This window comes from Coptis chinensis, unplaced genomic scaffold, assembly GCF_015680905.1.
Source record: "Coptis chinensis isolate HL-2020 unplaced genomic scaffold, ASM1568090v1 utg3857_pilon_pilon, whole genome shotgun sequence".
NCBI lineage: Eukaryota > Viridiplantae > Streptophyta > Magnoliopsida > Ranunculales > Ranunculaceae > Coptis > Coptis chinensis.
Genome location: NW_028238149.1, coordinates 46,044 through 61,551, shown reverse-complemented (window position 1 = coordinate 61,551; position 15,508 = coordinate 46,044). Strand labels below are relative to the sequence as shown.

At 35.9% G+C, this 15,508-nt stretch overlaps 1 protein-coding gene and 1 long non-coding RNA gene across 2 annotated transcripts; one reads left to right on the top strand and one right to left on the bottom strand.

Annotated features, from left to right (window-relative positions):
* The first annotated feature begins 4,123 nt into the window (after positions 1-4,123).
* On the top strand, positions 4,124-4,919 carry LOC147473197 (uncharacterized). The gene is made up of 2 exons (XM_086587730.1): positions 4,124-4,394; positions 4,468-4,919. The coding sequence occupies exons 1-2, from the start codon at positions 4,124-4,126 to the stop codon at positions 4,917-4,919; spliced, it is 723 nt and encodes a 240-aa protein (XP_086443856.1).
* A 1,166-nt stretch (positions 4,920-6,085) lies between these two features.
* LOC147473196 (uncharacterized) lies at positions 6,086-8,355 on the bottom strand. The gene is made up of 3 exons (XR_015210534.1): positions 8,295-8,355; positions 8,008-8,107; positions 6,086-6,196 (listed from the first exon to the last, which is right to left on the bottom strand). It is a non-coding gene; the product is annotated as an uncharacterized LOC147473196 (long non-coding RNA).
* Positions 8,356-15,508: the final 7,153 nt, after the last annotated feature.

Sequence of the window (15,508 nt, the reverse complement as noted above, 5' to 3'; positions counted from 1 at the left end):
TGTATGTGTACCGGAGCAATTCTTTGGGAAGAAGAAAGAAATAACAAAGGAAAATCATCTGTTCCAACATTCTCTATATGTTGTGGTGAAGGAAAAGTTCAACTTCCACTATTTGAGACTGCCCCCGAAGTTTCTTAATAAACTCTTAGAGTTGCAAGGAGGAATAAGATCTACTAAATTTAGAAGATATATACGGACATACAACTCCATGTTTCAATTTATCAAGAGGAGGGAAGATAGATAAGACTATCAATGATGGAGGAGGTCCTTTCGTTTTCAGAATAAGTGGGCAAAATCATCATAAAATTGGGTCTCTTCTTCCATTCGAAAATAAGCCTCCTCAATTTGCCCAGTTATATGTATACGATACTCAAAATGAATTGAAGAATAGGATGCAAATATTCAATGAATATAATGAACTTCCTGATCCTGCAATTGTTGATGGATTGATCAAAATGTTTGATCAACACAATAAAGTTGTCTGATCTTTTAGGATGGCTAGAGACAGATTTAAAGAAGATGAAATGATTGATGTCCGCCTAAGACTTATTAATTCTCGGCAGAGTGATGGAAGACAATACAATCTGCCAACTGGCAATGAAGTTGCAGCTTTAATTGAAGGGGATGGGTTTAATGTTAATGATTTTAGGGACATAATTGTTGAAACTAGAGGAGGTTTGGAGAGAATAAATGAATTGCATCCTAAATTCATGGCTTTGCAATATCCTTTAATGTTTCCCCGTGGTGAAGATGGCTATAGACACTGGATTCCTTATAGAAGATTTCCTAATAGTGAGGAAAATGAAAAGAGTTTTAATATAGATGATCATAAAAAGAGATCACGGTTAGTATGAGACAATATTGGGCTTTTAGACTGCAAAGAAGGACACTAGAAAGTCGCCTACTCTGGATAGGTGGACGTTTACGACAAACAGTCATTGTTGATGGTTATACATGTATAGAAGATCAAAGAATGTGTTGGTATCGGACACACCAAGAAGAAATTAGGGCTGATTTATCTGAAGAATGTGATGGATCACAAAATTAGCAGGTATATAAGTAATATTATTTAATTTTTAAATTTTATTTCCATTAGCTTATAATTTGTTTTAATTTATCAATAACCCGTTTTTAAAATAAACACAGTGATACTACAACAAAGATCAATTGGTAAACGTTTGATCCTTCCATCAACATTTACTGGGAGGGCCTAGATACATGATCTGAGACCTACCAAGATGCTATTGCCATATGTAGATGGGCAGACCACCACGATCTTTTTATTACTATGACTTGCAATCCAAATTGGAATGAAATTCTTAGTTATCTACAAAAAAGACCACGGACTATTGCCTAATGATGTTCCCGGACGTTGTGTGTCGAAAGTATTCAAAATGAAGTTGGAGTGCATTATGAAAAGATTTCATTATGGAAATCATTTCGGCAAGAGTCATTGCAGGTTATAATCACATACCTTTTTTTTTATATAGAATAGATAATGTCCAGTAAGACTATAAATTGACGTAGAGGAAAAACCTACAAAATGTGAAACAATAGTTAATAATTTATTCATAAATGTGGAATTCATGTTTGCTATTAACCGTAAAATGTAAATTTATGTGTTTTAACATCCTATATTTAGACGGGGAGAACACACATACTAACCGCATTATTATTTTGAAGTCCGAGCACCAATTGAGCTATGTGTTTTTTATATAGTCAAAGTTGTTAGAAACCGGATACGTAATGAAGAGGAGATGGGAGGAAAAAAGAAGGAAGCTACCTTCACCGCTGAAAAAAACACACTAACCATTATTATTTTGAAGTCCGAGCACCAAATTTTAGAAGTAAGAAGTCCGAGCACCCACTCAAGGGCATAGTTGGTAAATGCTACTGATCACGGCGCTTAGACCTTGAGATACTCAAGAATAACTCCCCAATGAAATGAAAACTGTCCTCATAGAACTCAGCCACAAAAGCGGAACTAGCATCCATCTAACAAAACTACCCATTTTTTGTTGTGTCCAGTGTCATTTACTTAGTTAATGTACTTTAGTACCCTTTTAAATTCAATTTGTTAAGATTGATGCTTTACGGTTTGTCTCATTTTCTGAAAGTGATCCATCTATTTCACTTCTTAATAGGAAGATATATTTCGTACTTATTGATAAGATCATATACCTTTATAATTATTTAAAGATCGCTACTAAATAAATTTTTCTTTGTTGTGTACAGTATTGTATGTTATTGAATTTCAAAAAACGAGGACTGCCACATGCTCACATTTTATTGTTTTTACATCCTAAGATAAATAAATTTTTCTTTTTTGTGTGCAAGATTGTATGTTTTGAATTTCAAAAACGATGACTGCCACATACTCACATTTTATTGTTTTTACATCCGGAAGATAAAGCTAAAAGTGCTTCGGATATAGACAAGATGATATCAGCTGAATTGCCAGACAAAGCCAATGAACCTCTACTGTATGATATTGTAGTCCAAACAATGATTCATGGTCCGTGTGGTGAGAAGAAAAAGGGTTCTCCATGTATGGACACTAAGAAGAAGAAATGTGCAAGGAAATTTCCAAAGGATTTTTGCAGTGAAACGACATTTGATGAGAAAGGTTTTGCAGTTTATCGAAGGCGAGATAATAAAAGAACTGCTGTGGTGGGCCGTCAAAATCCGGTTGAAATTGACAATCAATGGGTTGTTCCTTACAACCCTGAACTTACCAAAGAATTTCAGTGTCACATCAATGTTGAACATTGTAACCCGCACGGATGATTAAGTACTTATTCAAGTACATTTCAAAAGGGCAAGATCGAGCTATTATTGTTGAAGAAAATAATGTCTATGACCAAGATAACCGTAAGCCGGTCGTACATCAAGTTGATGAGATTAAGCACTATCTAGACTTCAGATATGTATCTGCATTAGAAGCAAGTTGGAGGATTTATGAATTTGACATCCAATCTGAGATCCTTCATTTGAAAGAATGAGTTTCCATTTTGAAAATCAGCGTAATATTGTTTTTCGTGCAAATGGGGATCCAAATTGAAATTGTTGCAAGTGAAAAAAAGACAAAAAACTATGTTCACCGAGGGATCGTGATAATGAAAAAAGACCAGTGGAAGACATCTTACATATGTTGACTTCCCTTTACAATTTGTGTGGGACAAAATGCAAAGGTTTCAATACATTACAATTTCCAAAGAAAAATTTATATTTGAAATTACATATAAAATTTATATTTATTCATAACATACATATTTGTTAATTTTTTCAGGGAATGGAAAAGAAGAAGCCAAGGATTGAAGATTGGAAGAATATTCTATGCTCACCAACACAAGGGGAAAGATACTATATCGTGATGCTTCTAAACATTGTAAAGGGAGCTAGAAATTTTGAAGAAATCGAAATCTGTTAGTGGTACTCTCTATGATGATTACAAGTCGACTTTGCCGTTAAGCTTTGGTCTTTACAAGATGACAATGAATGGCATCTTGCCATTAAAGAAGCAGCTGAATGGTCTTCCAGTCCGTCATTACGCCAATTATTTGTAACACTCTTAGTGTTTTGTGAGTTATCCAATGCTATTGATATGTGGAACTGCCATTGGGAGTTACTATCTGATGATATCTTAAGGGCTAATCCAAATTTATCTGAATCGGAACTGGAAAGGAAAACACTTCTTGAAGTTGAAATTCTAATGAACGAGAATGGGTGGAGTCTAAAAGATTATAAGTTTGATATCCCGCAAGCGGATGAAGCCGAAACGAATGATACAAGAGGAACTAAATTATAATTGCAATTTACTTTCCTCACAAGCATTTTACGGCTTCATGGTGGATTGAATGTCGAACAAAAACTGTTTTGATCTTGTCATTAAGCCATTGAAAGTAATGCCGGAAGTCTCTTCTTTGTATATGGAAGTGGAGGAACAGAAAAACTTATCTATGGAATACAATAATGCAAAGTTAAGCTCACGAAGAAAAATAGTTCTACCAGAGCATCATCAGGCATAGCATCTCTTTTATTACCAGGTGGTCGAACTGCCCACTCGAGGTTCAAAATTCCCATTCGATCAGATGAATCTACAACTTGCAATGTTACACTAAAGATGCACTTGGCAAAACTCATTCAGAAAACAGATTTGGTCATATGGGACGAAGCACCAATGAGTAAGAAAAATGACTTTGAGTCTGTTGACAAGACATTTAGAGACATAATGTCTGTGATTGATAAAAGCTTGAAAGATAAACCATTTGGCGGGAAAACAGTTGTTTTGGGAGGTGACTTCAGTGCAGGCAGCTTCCATTATAGAAAAAGGCTCAAGAGAAGCTATTGTATCAGCTTCGATAAACAGATCCTACTTATGGCGTCACTTCAAGGTTTTTCGTCTTTCCATAAACATGCGTTTGAGTAGAATAGATTCTACATCACCAAGTACCCAATCCGATGTAGAATTTAGCAATTGGATATTAGCTATTGGTGAAGGAAAACTGCCCAGTCAATCATTATGCGAAGGGGAAGAACCATCATGGATTGAAATACCTGAAGATCTAATTATTCGTTCAGAAGGAGATGGGATAGAAGAGATTGTAAATACTGTTTATACAGAACTTTCAAGGAACTACAAAGATGTAGAATACTTGAGAAGTCGATGCATTCTGACACCTACGAATGCTTCTGCAGATGAGTTAAACAAATACGTTCTCTCATTAATTCCAGGTGAAATACATGAATACTTGAGTGCAGACACATTAAGTGCGGCATCTGATAAAATTGCAAATCAAGACATTTTGTATCCTACAGAGTTCCTTAACACTCTTCAAATATCAGGGATTGCGAATCATCAAATTCAACTAAAAGAGGGAGCTCCTATCATGCTTATTAGAAACATAAACCGTGAGTAAGGGACTTTGCAATGGTACTTTCGGATGAAAGTGACAAAATAACAGATTATGTCCTAAAAGCAGAAATCATTCTTTGGAGTAATGAAGTGGAGATGAACACACCATTCCTCGGTTGTGATGAAGTCGAAAATAAAAATTGGCCTTTTGTCTTCACTACTAACGCAAGATCCAATAAAGCTTTGTTATTGTATGACAATAAACAAAAGCAAAGGCCAAACTCTAAGCAATGTTGGAGTATATCTCAAAAATTCAGTATTTTCGCGATGGGCGGTTATATGTTCGCGATTGTCACGTGTGACTTCACGCTCGGGCGAAAGATTTTATTAAAACGACGAGAAGACAAATTGCATCAAGATACCAAAAATATTGTCTTCCAAGAAGTCTTCAACAATCTTCCTTGACATTCTCTACTCATCAATTGTCATTGTAAGTTTTTTTATTTACCTTTCTCTATTATTATTGTTAGCGTTAGAGGTGCGGTGCTTAAGCACTTTGTCCACTTCACCCCTCGGCTTAAAACAAACTTGGTTAGAGTGAACATATCTCATATATCCTTAAATTCTGGATCATGGTTAGTTATAATAGTGTCCTTTTATTATTCTGTCTCATTTTCAATTATCCGCTTTATTTAAATTTTTGTATCGAGTCATTTTGAATGTTCTTATGACACATTTCTTTAACATACTTTTACACCTCTGTTGGTAAACTAATATTATTTATTTCATCTTTATCGAGCAGATTCTTTCTTCTAATATATATATTCACTTCCAAGTAAAAATTAGGCCACCTCATTTGAGGCAATCAGTGTTTGTTTTGACTTTATTTCCTATCTCTACAATGAAACAAGAAGGTGGAAGCATTAAATCAACTACAATAACTACCACAAAATTGAAACTCAAGTAGCAACTCCAAAAGAAGAAACCACTACTTACAATGCGAGGAGATGGAGAAGGAATTGTTGCTGTTGTTAGTTAGTTCTGGTGGAGAAAGTAGGAGAAGATATAGCGGAGTAAGACAAATCCCCCCAGGAAAAAAATTGGTAGCAGAAATAACAACACCTACAGAGTTCTGATATAACTAGAGACTATATTCAGTATTCCCAGTTTCAGCAACCGATTCGAAATATAATATGAAATGAGATAAGAAAGCGTCATGATTATACCTCTTTCGGTGGGAGGAGTGTTTTCATAGGAGTGGCACTTTCTGTGTTGCTATCTGTTCTTCTGTTTTGGTTTTGTTGCCTTCGTAGACTATTAGCTTCTAGCTAATTGATGTATCTGTTTGCATCATATCAATAGATTAGAAAAAATTGGATATTATCAATTTATTAAGTTTTATTGGTCGAAAAGATATATATCATTTATGTTTTATTTTTCTCCCTCATTATGTTGACAATTGCTAAACTCCATATCCTACTTACAAAGAACTACCCAAAAGTCCGAACATACAAGAAGCATACCGTGATTCAACTTCTGGACCACACTCACCCTAAAATACGATACCCCTTCTACTTACGGTTCATATAACAAGTACTTGCTGTCACACCAGAAATACGCTTTTACACGGTTTGACCACATTGTACTTACGATTAAGCCATATAACAAGTACAAGATGCTTGCGGCATTTTCCGATGCTTGCACCAAAAATAGGATCAACGCAAAGAATGAGGAACCCATTAACGTGTCAACAAAAAGGCTAGAGTCGCCTGATTGTATCTTACATCTTCCTCCTCACACCCACCGTGGTGAGTCCAAATATATTCCGCTAAACCATAAGTGGAACACTATATACTTCATTTGTCAAACCCGGATGTAATTAATCACGCTTGCCGAGCAAAATTACTATCATTTTTTGTGCCATTTCTTAACGCCAGTGAACTGTTCTTTTTGCCAACCATGTTCCTTCAGAACACCCCCTACCTCTTCCGAGGACTTGATTTGGTGCGTGTACTATCATATTAGACTTCGGGGAGTTACTTTCGGGAGTTTGATCTCTCCATAACACTATATGCTCCTTGCCTCTCACTGGGACATTCTTTGTACTGGCAACAGCTGAACCAAAAAAGGCATGCATCTGCCCGGAATCATAAATCCTGTTCCATTGATGAGCCAATATCTTTTGCATGTGCCAAAGGCAGGTTAACTTGCCTACAAGAATCAGAATTTCGATTCCATGATGATTGGATATCATCCATCTCTCCACCTCTGCCCCACTTTCCTATTTCAAATAAGGAGCTATATGATGTTGTAGGTCTCATATTGTTTGCTGCTCCATTTCCTCTGCCATATCCACTTGCCGCAGGAGAACCATGTAAAGACTAAATCCTCCTACGCAAGTCGGGAGTTCTGTTCCATTGTGATTCCAAAGTCTTTCCTATACTTCTCCCCCACTTACCAATTTCCAATACATTATTCGCTGCTCCAATTCCTCTATGAGAGTTGTTGTGAGTAGAGTGAATTGCTTCTATATTTCCTCTTCCCCTGCCTCTCCAAGCAACACCTATCTTTTCTTGATTTTGCAAATCGCTGATAGCATGCGGTAGGCGATCCGAAACCCTATCTTGCCTTGGGTGTCAGTGGACGGTGGAATGTTACAAAAACTCAAATATTCAGAGGAAACTTCATGAATACAATCGTATTAAAAATCTTTAACTATGCTCCAATGACTTACAATCCCACATGACTTGATGCGTAAGCAGGACATATACCTTCACATAAGCACTTCCAAAGTTTATGGAAAAGTGATTAAGTTATCCATTTTGCTTCTTTATGGTAGTCCCTTTTTAATGTCCACATTTTTTTTTTAGTTCCCACTTTTGATTTTCGTTTAAATTATTCTAATATATTGTATGACTTTTCAGTCTTTAATCACAACAGGACCAATTTCATTTACAAAATCTTCTCTTTTCACATACTCTACTCTAAAGAAAATTTCATTTTTTTGGGATTTAGTAATATGTAATTTATTTTAATCAATTTTTTTGGGATTTAGTAATATGTAATTAAGCATCAATATGACTATCACAAGTACAAATGCTATAGAAATATAAAGTTTATCTCAACTCACATAACTTTCTATGAATACATACCTTTGTGTACGCTATATCCTGCTTTTTCACATCAGTGTTAAGAAACAACCTTATCTTGCTTCATTGGTGGTTCAGATTCTTATGTTGAGTAGTTATTACCCTACATAAAAAGATAGTTACAAATATGATACAAATGACACATCAAACAATGGAATTTAGAAACACTGAACAGGATCGACTTTAAGCTTATAAAGAAGACCAGCCTGTCCTTATACAGACAAAAATCTAGACAAAAGAAGGCCAGGAAGTAAAGCAGAAAGTAAACGTAAAAAAAATTCGGAGTTTACCACCACACTAGCTAAAATAGGCCAAGAGAACCCAACACCAAGCCTCTCAGTTATATGATGCTCGGAGCTTTTTATCAAGATAAAGCACCGCACGGGACTGCAATTCCAACCCCAAGAATCGACCATGAACCGAGAAAAGAAGTCACCGCTCAATTTTAGCTACAATACAAGCCTCAAGAAGTTATCGGAAAGTAAAACATCAAACCTATGTTACTCACCCAAAGAAGACTAAATGCCAATAGAGACACAAATGTGATGTAATTTTTCCTCCCAACGCAATTATTCAACCACCGCGACAAAACACACGGGATTTTGCATTTTCATCAAATTCCAACAAGAAAATGATATACATCGGATAGGTGGTAGAGAAAGCCAAGCATAAGAGGTTTTGCCAAATAATAGTCTGATAATTGTATACCATCTCTTAAACACTAAATACCAGAGCATGGACCAGATAAAGAGAGTGAAACTCCACCTCCACCGCATTAGTTAACTTAACTGCTTGAGCATCTTCATAATTTCCACCAAGTTAATTTTTATTACCATATTGTACTGATTGTTATGCAGTGGTAATTATTGGCTTAATGGCAATAAATGACTCAAATACTGACCGAGTATCAGGTAATGATCTTATATGTTTATGCTACTGCAATATTTTTAGTGTACATTTATTTTGAATTCAATGAATCAATGTGTCACCGAGTTTTAATGATTTAAGCATATATCTACTAATCGAGGAATCTTTAGCCGCTTTTACAAACATTTGGCAAAAGTAGACGTCTAAAACTGAAATAACACATTTTCCTCTAATATAGTCAAAACCTCAAGGTAGGCCACTTCAAAGAATGTAATTGGAATTATCTGCAATAACTTTAGAAGGTCATAAAGATAGTGTTGCAATCCAGTTGAACTAAAGTCCGCATCTAGACTCATTTTCATGCGAGTCTATATTATTACTGTCTTCCGAGTGCATCCTACTTTATTTGAAATTTTTTTGAACTCATTTCATTGGATTTATTTCCCAAGGATATCAAACTTATTATTATTATTCATTTGAAAGGAAGTATTTGAAGGCTTCTGGAGTGAGGAAAGGAAAGCCACTGGTGACCGGCTCAATAAACACCCTTGGATTCGGAGATGGTTTTTCATCCTCCTGTCACTTGGAAATATGTTTTCTGCTCTATGTTATGATGATCATCATGACCTTACTTGAACATGGTCTATTCTATAGGCTCATACATCTCAATCCTTGAGAGTTGAGTCATAAGGAGACCGTAACCAAAGCCTGGTGATAAGAGCCCAAAACTGTAGTTTTAACCCCTTAATAATCATACTGTTAGACCAATTATGTGAATAATAAGTAAGAGTTAATACTGATTACGTGTTTTTATGCATTTCGGGCTTCAAAGTCCATTATGTGCGAAATGTGCCACATTAGCGAGATAAAGGAGCAAAAAGTCGTGAGAACTTCCGAATGCCATATCTTCGGATTCAGACCTTGGAATTGGGCCTACCTTATGTCAAAACGACCGGCTCGGAAAGAGCTTTGCAATGGTCCAAGCCTTGACCCAATCAGAGGAGCAGAAGTGGACGAAAAGTCTGTGGAAGCTAACTGCAGCTGAAGAGGCCTTTTTGGACTAAAAGAATTGGGTTTTGGGCCTGATTCTCTGGCCCAAAACATGGATCCAAGCCCATGCACGAATTTTGGATCTGGAAGGATAAAAACAAAAGCTTGACTCTTTGTTAATGGCAGTTAGGTTAGGAAGCTTATGTTAATGGAGTTTAGGGTTAGAAAAAGATAGATCTAGATTAGTTAATTACTTAGTTTTCATTCCATTAATTAGTTTCATTCTTTGTTTTAGATTAGTTATTTAAATCATTGAATATCATTCATTAGAAAAATAAAATAGTTGTTATTCATTCAATCATATCATTGTTATTTTTTATTAGATCAATAAAGTTAATCATCTTTATTCACAATCTTAGTTTTAAATTCAGTTTAATTTAATTATGTCTTATTGTTATTATTGTTCTTGTGTTGAGAATGGTAGTATAGAAATTTCACACCAAACACATCACTCTCACCATTGTTCCTTTTGGTTTGATTAGTTGAATTCTATTTAAGTCTTGAAGGTTTAAGAGTGGAACGAATTCCTTACTCATTATATTGCATGATTATGACTTGAGAGTAAGAAGAATTGATTTAAACGTAAGAACGGTAGAATTACGTATTAGTGTTCTTGTAGCATTAATATTTAGGATTCTATTGTTTTTTCTAATGTTGATAGTGTTCATGTCTTGATGTTGATAGTTCTGGGTTATGGGTACTAAACCTCTATTCTGGTCCTCTAAGTTCCCTTGTCCTTGATGTTGAGTTAACTGGTTGAAGTGTGGTGGTTGTGGTGGTGTTTGTGCATAGACAAGAGGACAATAGAAGTCGGAATGCTCAAGACTACAACAGACATTACAACGAGTAGAGTTAATGTTCATGACTGGAGTGGATTGTTGTTGAACAGAGATGGCATCTACCTTTTTAGTGAGGGCATCGATAAGAGTTTTAAGCTCGGGATCATGTTTAACCTCACGAGAAGAAGGAGAGGAGCGGGAGGAATCGTTACCTCCCCAATTGTTGTTCCTCTTAGATTGATCTTCTAAGAATGAAGCAATTGAAGGAGTAAAATCGCATAGCAAGGAGGCACCGGCAGCGGTGTATAAAATCGGTTTACGTGTTTGATAAGAGCCCAAAACTGTAGTTTTAACCCCTTAATAATCATACTGTTAGACCAATTATGTGAATAATAAGTAAGAGTTAATACTGATTACGTGTTTTATGCATTTCGTGCTTCAAAGTCCATTATGCGCGAAATGTGCCACATTAGCGAGATAAAAAGGAGCAAAAGTCAGTGAGAACTTCCGAATGCCATATCTTCGACTCGGACCTCGAATTGGGCCTACCTTATGTCAAAACGACCGGCTCGGAAAAGAGCTTTGCAATGGTCCAAGCCTTGACCCAATCAGAGGAGCAGAAGTGGACGAAAAAGTCTGTGGAAGCTAACTGCAGCTGAAGAGGCCTTTTGGACTAAAAGAATTGGGTTTTGGGCCCGATTCTTCGCCCAAAGCATGGCTCCAAGCCCATGCACGATTTTGGATCTGGATGTATAAAACAAAAGCTTAGCTCTTTGTTAATGGTAGCTGGTTAGACCTAAATTAAGATATAGAATTATAGATCTAGTTTTATTAATTAAATTAAGTTTTAGTTCCATTTAAATTTTGTTTTAGATTAAATCTCTACGAATCATTGTTCGGATTGATTAGATAAATAAAGTAGTATTTTTATCAAGTTCGAATTTGTCATTTCCATTTTAGATCTAAATTCAATTCTTGTCATTGTTTTATTCCAAACCATTAAATTAGATTCATTATTGCTAAATTAAGTAATTCTCGATTTCACATTTATGTTTAGTTTAGATTCAATGGTAAATGTTAGATTGATGACTCAAGGCTAAACCTCCATTAGAGGGGTTGATGAAGCCTTGATGAAACCTTAGTTGTTTAGTATAGAAACGTTGTAGCATCTATTCCACTCTGTAAGGTCGCGTTTAAGCCATGAGAATGGGTGGCCTCATCTCACATGCTAGTTAGTACTTGGTAGAAATGCCATGAACACTAGGGATTAGACTCAGAAATTCTTGCCGTGGAAAACGTAAGAATCGAGATACCACAATCTATGCTAGGTCATTAAGTTAGATTCGAGTATGATTCAATTCCCTCTAATTCCTTATCTAGAGTCAAACAATAGTATTTCCATAGCATTTGTAGTTCATTTCTAGTAATCATCTTAATTAAGTATCGTAGTATAATATTTCGTAAAGCTCTCATTGACTTAAGAGCGACTAGTTAGACTTAGAAAACAATCCATGCTAGGGAACTAGGAGTGGAACGAACTTCGTACTCCATTTAGTGCAATTCGCATTGAGAGTAGAAGCTTTGATAATCAACCACGTAAAATGATAAGTTTAGTTTACTTACGTTTGGATTCATCGTTCATTTCGTAGGTAAACTACTCATTTTTATAGTTATCAGATGTAAACCGATTTACATACTGTTAACTATGAACCAGCCATTAAATGCTGTTTGGGGGTGGTTTGATAAGAGCCCAAAACTGTAGTTTTAACCCCTTAATAATCATACTGTTAGACCAATTATGTGAATAATAAGTAAGAGTTAATACTAATTACGTGTTTTTATACATTTCAGGCTTCAAAGTCCATTATGTGCGAAAATGTGCCACTTTAGCGAGATAAAGGAGCAAAGTCAGTGAGAACTTCGAATGCCATATCTTTGGACTCAGACCTCAGAATTGGGCCTACCTTATGTCAAAACGACCGACTCGAAAAGAGCTTTCCAATGGACCAAGCCTTGACCCAATCAGAGGAGCAGAAGTGGACGAAACATCTGTCGAAGCCAACTGCAGCTGAAGAGCCCATTTTGGACTAAAGAAATTGGGTTTTGGGCCCGATTTTCCGGCCCAAAACATGGCTCCAAGCCCATGCACGATTTTTGGATCTGGAAGTATAAAAACAAAAGCTTGAATCTTTGTTAATGGCAGTTAGGTTAGGAAGCTTATGTTAATGGAGTTTAGGGTTAGAAAAAGATAGATCTAGATTAGTTAATTACTTAGTTTTCATTCCATTAATTAGTTTCATTCTTTGTTTTAGATTAGTTATTTAAATCATTGAATATCATTCATTAGAAAAATAAAATAGTTGTTATTCATTCAATCATATCATTGTTATTTTTATTAGATCAATAAAGTTAATCATCTTTATTCACAATCTTAGTTTTAAATTCAGTTTAATTTAATTATGTCTTATTGTTATTATTGTTCTTGTGTTGAGAATGGTAGTATAGAAATTTCACACCAAACACATCACTCTCACCATTGTTCCTTTTGGTTTGATTAGTTGAATTCTATTTAAGTCTTGAAGGTTTAAGAGTGGAACGAATTCCTTACTCATTATATTGCATGATTATGACTTGAGAGTAAGAAGAATTGATTTAAACGTAAGAACGGTAGGATTACGTATTAGCGTTCTTGTAGCATTAATATTTAGAATTCTATTGTTTTTACGGTTATCAAATGGCGCCGCTGCCATCTTAATCTCGTTCAAGACAAGAATTCAATTGATCCAACACAAGGAACAATCCCCCATTCTCTACCCACCCGCCCTTTTAATTTTTCATTTTTGTTTCTTGATTTTTGGAACTGTTCACTGTTTCAGGCATAGGGGCTGCGGATTCACAGAGAAAAACACTACGGTGAAGGTATTTCTAAATTTTCGAAAATTCTGAAAATATTCATACATAATATTTAATGTGTTGTTGATTTACTAGAATATTTTCAGATTTTTCAGAGTTGGTTTACCTTGTAAAAAAATACGATCTTTACAGTGCTGCATTTCAGTTTTCACACCGTATGTTCTTGAAAAACAGACGAATAAGGTTACTTAGGGAGTTCTAAAAATTCTATAATTTTTACAGAAGTATCTATCCTAATCCTGGAGTTTGTAGTAAAAATTTGATGAGTTTTTGATTTGTTTTGACCACCTAAATAGTAGAGTGTTTCCAGTGTGTTTCTGCAGTGTTGCAAACAATTAATATCTGAAACGCCAGCCAATAAGGAGAGGTTGTAGAACTCCAATTGCTCTAAATTTTTTACAGGAACAACTAGGATCTGTTAGGAGTCTCCAGTAAAAATTTGGAAATTTTTGGATTTGTTTTGATGGGTTAACCATTCGGTTGTTTGTATTGTGTCTGAAAACGGTTTCGCAAACTTTGGAGGGCTGTAGAGGGGCTTTCGCAGCTCCGATCGATCTGAAATTTTACAGGCTACTTGATAGACGTCTTAGAAAATTACTGTAAAAATTTCAGATTTTTTGGAGTACGATAAAAGGCCTAAAACTTGAAAACCCTGGAGCGCGCCCGCGCCCATGTTGAGCGCGACCCGCCCTTATTCACCGTAATTTCAACTTACCTTGGCCGGCCGCGCCCTACCCGCCCGCAAAGGAAAATTCATCGAACAGCCCAATTTTCATAGGAAAATGTATATTTCTATTCCTTAAAGTTATTAAGTGTTTCTAACTTGTTAAATACACTGAAATCAGATACAAGACGCTTTCGTAAGATAAAGTATTAAGCAAGGAGGCATTCGGTACTCCTTCTTTCACTCCTTGTTTCTTCACAAAAGGAGTTTTAATTCTAGTATAATCAGGCCTGTTTTCTTAAAACAAAATACCACACGCCTATCTAGAAATGTATGCTTAGAGTTGTGGTTGCATATTAATTTGCCCTATAGTATATTTGAAAAACCAATATGACATATCAATATGTAGACCAACAATCATATGATAATTATGCAAACCCTTCACCCATGTTCATGCTGTGGTAGTAATCTGACCATTGGGCTTCTCAATGCCCATCATATCAAGAGCAATCATGTAATTATTATGGGAACCCTTCACCATGTTCATGTTGTGGTAGTAGTCCTGATCATTGGGGGCTAATGCCCATCATATCAAGAGCAATCATGTAATTATTATGGGAACCCTTCACCATGTTCATGTTGTGGTAGTCCTGATCATTGGGCTTCCCAATGCCCATCATATCAAGAGCAATCTTGTAATTATTATGGGAACCCTTCACCATGTTCATGTTGTGGTAGTCCTGACCATTGGGCTTCTCAATGCCCATCATATCAAGAGTCGAGCCTACTTATAGGATATAATAATAATTATGAGCCTCAATTTTCAAATTTTTATAGTGACTCATACAATCAAAAATTTCCTAGTCATCCAAACTATTCATGTAATTCCACCAATAACAATCAACCAGCCATTCAGCCTCAACCTAACCCATCACAGTACGACATCAACCAGAGTCACTCAAACGCCAATAACTATGACTATCAAACACCATACCAACCAGACCCACACCACCAAGCTTCACCTCAGCTAACAACATTCGATGAAATGATGGCCCAAAACAAAATAATACTTCAGGAAATAAACCGAAACCTAAAGATACTAGGTTCACTCACCCGGACATTTCTACCATCCCGATATCAACACTATTCCCATAACTAAGCCCGGTCCCTAGTTCACACCTACCCTACATTTCATGAACCATTACCTTCCAAAGACCCTCCCATTAACCAT

Bases quoted from the DNA above. Each gene is read 5' to 3' on its own strand.
- LOC147473197 (XM_086587730.1), top strand. From the start codon at position 4,124: ATGCACTTGGCAAAACTCATTCAGAAAACAGATTTGGTCATATGGGAC. The intron at 4,395-4,467 runs GTTTTTCGTCTT...AATCCGATGTAG, and splicing joins ACTTATGGCGTCACTTCAAG to AATTTAGCAATTGGATATTA.